The sequence below is a fragment of the Lycium barbarum genome, chromosome 11 (genome assembly GCF_019175385.1).
Source record: "Lycium barbarum isolate Lr01 chromosome 11, ASM1917538v2, whole genome shotgun sequence".
Classification (NCBI taxonomy): domain Eukaryota; kingdom Viridiplantae; phylum Streptophyta; class Magnoliopsida; order Solanales; family Solanaceae; genus Lycium; species Lycium barbarum.
The window spans coordinates 105,547,262-105,554,011 of record NC_083347.1 but is presented as its reverse complement, the minus strand read 5'-3'; the positions used below and the strand labels follow the sequence as shown (position 1 = coordinate 105,554,011).

Below are 6,750 nucleotides of genomic sequence, written 5' to 3'. Positions count from 1 at the left end.
TCCAATTGTAGAAATTTTGAACTTTATTTCAACAAATATTGCACCAAACCATTTAGAACTTTATTTTCGATTTGCATAGTTTTACATGAAACTTGTCTGTTGGTGAGTTAGTTTTTTTTTTTTTCTGCAAATCCTTTTACTTTAAATAATTTAAAAGGTTAAAATAATCAAATAATATCAATATAGAATTTTCACTTTACTAAAGAAATAGTAGTAGCAAAGAAAACCCACACCACTCAGTCACACTTGCCCTAAATTCTCTCTTTAATTACGTCCCCAGAATCTCATTTCTCCCCAAATCCATTTTCCTATCAAACCCGATCTCCCCTCTCCCAAAATTCATTTGGTCTCTTCTCTAGAAACAAGGACCGGCGATTTCACATATCCCCACCCTCATTTCTCACTAATTTAGAGGTAATTGTTTAGTTTGGCTTGATTTAATGGCCATCCAAGACAAAGATGAGTAATTATGGGATTGTAGAAACGTGGGCTTTTGGGTATTAATACCCAAAATTGAAGATGCAAATGACGATCTCCACCCAAATCGAGATTTTCCCCCTGTTTTGTTGGAGAGCACAAACGTTTTCTTGAGCAAATTTTCGCTCCTAAGCTTGATTTTCTTTTTCTCGGCAAACAAGCTTAGGGTTTGCATCTCTTTCTTAAATATATCTATTGTTTTGTGAGTTTATTTATTAGTTGTTCTGAGGTGTATTTTAGGCCTGATTCAACTCTATTACTCCATAAATTGTATTGCGTGTTTGACGCCATTAAAGTTCTATGTGAAATCTTTATATAATTTTGTTGTATTTTCCCTCGATTCTGTTCAGTTCTTCCATATCTTATTCATTTTTCATTTTTCCTTTATCTTTTTCCAAAATGCTGTTTTTATGTAGAGTAAGAGGAACTTGAAGCTTTTCAGTTAGTTCTTTCCTTTAAATTTTCGATAATCTGTTTACGATGGCTGTCTAAACAACCCTAGAATATTTGTTTCATCTAGGTCTTTAATTGCTTCAAAATTCTATTAAGAAAACATGAAAGTAAACTTAGTCTAGTTAAATTAGTTGGGCTTTATACCGTGAAGAAGTAATTGGAAATACTTTAGATCAGAAACTTATTTCAATGCAACTTTCACGTCCTCGAGGAAATTTCTTTTTTTCGTGCTTTGTGTACTGTTGCTTTCACTTGTAAGCTTTTCTAGTAGCCTGAATTAGAGTAGATTGTTTTTTATTTTATCTAACTGATAATTGAAACTGCTTTAGATTTGAAAAAGTATTTTTTTGGAGTAGACCTTTCTATGAGAGTGGTTTCAAGAAAAAAATGAGATTCAGATGGTTAAGTTATGTTGTTTGTTGACTAATTATTGTAGTTGATTTACTGAGTTTATGGCATTAATCTTGAAGACGGTTGTTTCTTGTTTTCAGTAATGGTTTTATCATAAAGCAATTGGTTTGACAAGTATGATTTAATATACAGCTAAATAATATATGTTGTCCATCCTTTTTCATGAAGATGTTGAGAATTTCAGCATATCAGTGGTCCCTTTTATTCCAAATTCATCTACACTCCTGCATGTGGTATCATTAATTAATGAATCAAAATGAAACTTTTACTTGACTTTTAGCCAATATATGGTAGGACCTAAAGTCATCCATCCCTCTATTTCTTTTAGCTCTCGATGGGAATTTCTTATATGCAGCTTTCGTATGCCTTTATTTTCATGTCAGTTCAGCAGTCTCGTTATTATAAGAAAAAATTTACTCCTATTCATGTAAGGAAACAAAAACTTCCTTTATAATTTTTTATGTTATTTTGCAGGAAATGACATAATGCAGACGAGGTTGAAATAGGAGAGGTGGAGAGGACTGTGACAATCAAGTAACCCTCGGCAAGGACACTCTACTGAGACACAATCATCAAGAACTTCTGTTGAAAGTGTGCATCCCACTCTAGAAACTGAAAATAGTGATGTAGGTTAGTACTTTGTTGAAATCGAATTATGATTGGCTTTACTTAAAAATTCTATTTTGGAGAAGTATGAAGTTGTTAGCAAAGAACACAGAGTCGTCAAGTAGCATAGCTATATAGGTTGTTCCTTAATCCATGTTTTGAACACTGATAGGGTAAATGATAACATTGTGTTTAGTGTAAAAGATTAAGCCACTTGGGAATTGAGATCAGTGCACGACAATACTGTTGCAGCCCAAAAGTCGACCACTTCAATTTGATTAAAGCTTTTCACTTTCATGTCTAAAGCAACTTTAATTGTGTTATTGCATTTTAGAATTTTCACTAATGGTTAGTGCACTTAGAAAGTTGGAGCAGAATTTGTAATTTCTTTGACTTTTTGTGTTTAAGCTTCAAATGCTTTTAACAAGGCTACTATTCAGAGCAAAGGGGTTTGCTTGAACAAGTTTATAGCCAAGGGGTTTGTCTGAACAAAGATAGACAAGGGATTATAGGGAAAAGGTTCAAATTTTAGTCATGGAGCACTTGTATTGTCTCGAGCCATATCTGATATATGACTTAGGTATTTCCTTGCATGGAAGCAACTTTCAACTTTCCCTTTTGCACATAAAAAGTAGTAGGTAAAAAATATTGCAGTCGATACAAACTTCAGATACTTGATTTAAATTTGTTCAAATTGATATTTTATAAATAGTTGATTTCTGTTGTGATGGTTACCAAAATAACTTTTTACATTTTTCTTGAAATAACAGGAATAAATTTCTTCAACAAAGGAGATGATGTTGGCCGAGGAGAAGTTCGAAGACATTTGACTTTTTTCTCATGTGTATACACAATTACAATGTATTACGGAGTGTTGTGTACTTTGTTACATAAATTATTTGGTAATGAAAAGTTTTTAGCTCATTCTTTTTAGGTGTATTTGTTTTATAATTTTAATGTTGTTGGGCAATTAGTACGACTACAGCAACCTGTTAATTTCTTTTTTTTTTTGTTTTAAAAAGAGGCTTTAGTGGCGACCCCAGTTGCCATGAAAGAGGCTATCAAAAACTAAAACTTTTTTGTGGCAGCTAAAGAGACGCCAGTGTAGGTTTTCCGTGGCGACTATGTCGCCGCTAAAGCTATGTTTTCAGTGGCGACATTTCTTTACAAAACTTTTCGTGGGCGGTTTTCATGGTGATTTTAATCAGCTTTTGTGGCGGTATAAGTCGTCATAAAAATGAACCTTTTGTGGTGACATGTTTTGTCGCCACAAATAAGTATTAGCCACTTAGTATAGCCAACGACCATCTTGTCGCCACTAAAACGCATCTGTGGCGACTTTTGGGCTTTCTGTGGCGACCTTTATCGCCACAAAAAGGCACGATTCTTGTAGTATAGCTCGTAGTTGATTGGCGAGGCTGCAGTAGAGTCATTCTAGGGTGAGCACGATGACGACCGCTGCTCGGATGTTCTTTTCTTTACTTACTTGTCTTACTCTTCTTTAGAGATAGTTGTATTATGAGACTTTATCATCTTTTAGACTTGTATTTAGTTAGTACTCTTGTATGAATTAGACCAGATCTATTGGGTTGTATGTATTTCTGCTCTTTATCTTATATGGATGATTTGAGACTTATTCTATATTTATTTCTTCCGCCTTTACTTAAATTGGTTATATTGGGATAAGGGTTCGCCTATCGCGGTGGGAATGGTAGGTGCCCGCGCGTCCTAATAAAATGGGTCGTGACAACAACCTTCAGGATCAGGTATGGACACTACGAGTTGTTGGTTATGTCTTTCGGGCTTACTAATGCCCCAGTTGCATTCATGGACTTGATGAACAGGGTGTTTAAGCCCTATCTAGACTCCTTTGTGATAGTGTTAATTGAAGATATCCTGGTTTATTCTAGAAGTAAGGAGGAGCATGAGAAACATTTGAGGATTGCTCTTGGGGTATTGCGGGAGAAGAGGTTGTATGCTAAGTTCTCCAAGTGTGAATTTTGGTTGTCTTCTGTGTCCTTCTTGGGGCATGTAATTTCGAAGAAAGATATTATGATGGACCCGCAGAAAATTCAGGCCGTCAGGGAATGGGCTAGGCCCACATGAGAAACATTTGAGGATTGCTCTTGGGGTATTGCAGGAGAAGAGGTTGTATGCTAAGTTCTCCAAGTGTGAATTTTGGTTGTCTTCTGTGTCCTTGGGGCATGTAATTTTGAAGAAAGGTATTATGCTGGACCCGCAAAAAATTCAGGTCGTCAGGGAATGGGCTAGGCCCACATCAGTGACCGAAATCCGTAGTTTCGTAGGTCTGGCTAGCTATTATCGCCGGTTCGTGAAGGAGTTTGCCTCTATTACTTCTCATTTGACCCATTTGACTCAGAAAGAGGTACCGTTTTAGTGGTCCGACGAGTGTGAGGAGAGCTTTCAAAAGCTCAAGACATTGTTGACGACAACCCCTATTCTAGCATTGCTCGTGAAGGGCAAGGATTTTATTGTTTATTGTGATGCTTCACGCTCTGTTTTGGGTGTTGTTTTGATGCAGGAAAAGAAGGTGATTGCATACGCTTCTAGGCAGTTGAAGGTGCATAAGAAGAACTATCCCACTCATGACTTAGAATTATCGGTGGTAGTGTTCACATTAAAAATCTAGAGGCACTACCTGTATGGTGTCCATTGTGAGGTGTAAACAGATCATCGCAGCTTGCAGCATATGTTCACCCAGAGGGATCTGAACTCTAGGCAGCGGAGATGGATGGAACTGCTGAAGGACTATGACATCACCATTTTGTATCACCCTGGTAAGGCAAATGTGGTGGCTGACGCGTTGAGCAGGAAGTCAGCTAGTATGGGAAGTCTAGCTCATCTGATTTCTTCAGAGCGTCCATTAGCCAGAGAAGTTCAAACTCTGGCTAATAGTTTTATGAAGCTGGATATTTCTAACACGAGCAGGGTGTTGGCTTGTGTTGAGGCTCGGTCATCGTTACTGGAGTAGATTAAGGCTAAGCAGTTTGAGGATGCTAAGTGGTGTAAAATTTGTTGCAAGGTGTTACATGGTGAGGCCAAGGAGGTTGTGATTAACCAAGAGCGGTGCTGCGGATTAAAGGGCAAGTATGTGTGCTAACTGTGGGTGATTTGATTAAGACTATTCTGACAGAGGCTCATAGTTTGAGGTATTCTATTCATCCCGATGCTAATAAGATGTATCGCGATCTGAGGCAACACTACTAGTGGACTAGGATGAAGCGTGATATAGTAGAGTTCGTTGCTCAGTGTTTGAACTGCCAACAGGTGAAATATGAGCATCAAAAACCTAGAGGTACACTTCAGAGTATGCCCATTCCTGAGTGGAAGTGGGAAAGAATAGCAATGGATTTCGTGGGTCTTCCGACAACGTTGGGAATGTTTGATTCTATCTGGGTTATTATTGACAGGTTTACTAGTTTGCTCACTTCATTCCGATTCGGGTAACTTATGACGCGGAGAAATTAGCCAAGATCTATATTCGTAAGGTGGTTAGACTATATGGGGTTCCTATCTCCATCGTGTCTGATAGGGGCATGATGTTCACATCTCGATTTTGGGAGCATCTGCATGAGAATTGGGTACTAGGTTAGACCTTAGTACAGCTTTTCACCCTCAGAATGATAGGCAGTCCGAGGGGACTATTCAGGTTCTTCAGCATATGATTCGGGCTTGTGTGATAGACTTTGGTGGTAACTGGGATCTGCTCTTACCATTGGCAGAGTTCGCATATAATAATAGCTACAAATCGAGCATCGACATGGCCTCATTTGAGGCGTTATATGGGAGGAGATGTAGGTCTCCTATTGGCTGGTTCTATGTGTTTGAGGTAAGACCTTGGAGTACGGACCTTCTGAGAGAGACCTTGGAGAAGGTGAAGGTGATTCAAGTTAAGCTTCTGGCAGCACAGAATAGGCAAAAGGAGTATGCGGGCCGTAAAGTCCGAGATCTTAAGTTTGGAGAGGGAGAAGAGGTATTGTTGAAGGTCTTACCCATGAAGGGTGTGATGAGGTTTGGGAAGAAGGGCCAGCTTAGCCCGAGATACATTGGACCATTTGAGATTCTCAAGCGTGTGGGGGAGGTAGCTTATGAGTTGTCTTTACCTCCGGATTTATCAGGCGTTCATCTGGTATTTCACGTTTCGATGTTGAAAAGGTATCACGGTAATGGTTCGTACATAATCCGTTGGGATTCAGTTTTGCTAGATGAGAATTTGACATATGAGGAAGAGTCTGTTGCTATCTTAGATAGAGATGTTCGTAAGTTGTGGTCAAAGGAAATAGCCTCCGTGAAGGTTCAATGGAAGAATCACCCATTTGAGGAAGCAACTTGGGAAACAGAATCAGATATGCGTAGCAAGTATCCTCAGCTTTTCGCTGAGACAGGTACTTTTCCCTAGATTTCTCATCCTTGTCCATTCGGGGACGAACGGTGTTTTAATTAGTATCTGGGGTAACGACCCTCCCGGTCGTTATGGAAAATATAGGATTACCCTACCAAATAGAACCTTCTCAAGGGTAGAACGAGCTAATAGAAACTCGATTATATAACTCTAAGAACTGAAAACTTGACTTGTTTGTGCTTATTATTTGATTATGTTGAGTCCATTGGGGGGTGACGTAGGAAATTTGAATTTCGTTGGGAATTCCGATACCATGGGTGAGTTCGTATGGTGTTTTTATGTCTATGTGCATGTTTTGTTTGTATTGATGGGTTATGATTGTTATTGTGTGTTTATCATCTAATATCTTGGGTTATCACTTTCTAGTCAAGAATTGAACC

General features: G+C 38.4%; 1 protein-coding gene and 1 long non-coding RNA gene across 3 annotated transcripts; both read left to right on the top strand.

Moving 5' to 3' along the window:
• Positions 1–254: 254 nt before the first annotated feature.
• Positions 255–2,859, top strand: LOC132617818 (uncharacterized). 2 transcript variants are annotated; one of them, XR_009573846.1, is made up of 3 exons: positions 255–414; positions 1,816–1,971; positions 2,718–2,859. It is a non-coding gene; the product is annotated as an uncharacterized LOC132617818 (long non-coding RNA). The 2 variants fall into 2 exon arrangements; XR_009573845.1 differs by having other exon boundaries at positions 255–644.
• An 824-nt stretch (positions 2,860–3,683) lies between these two features.
• Positions 3,684–6,367, top strand: LOC132620065 (uncharacterized). The gene is made up of 5 exons (XM_060334786.1): positions 3,684–3,713; positions 5,236–5,378; positions 5,557–5,941; positions 6,050–6,131; positions 6,216–6,367. The coding sequence occupies exons 1-5, from the start codon at positions 3,684–3,686 to the stop codon at positions 6,365–6,367; spliced, it is 792 nt and encodes a 263-aa protein (XP_060190769.1).
• The last annotated feature ends 383 nt before the right edge of the window (positions 6,368–6,750 follow it).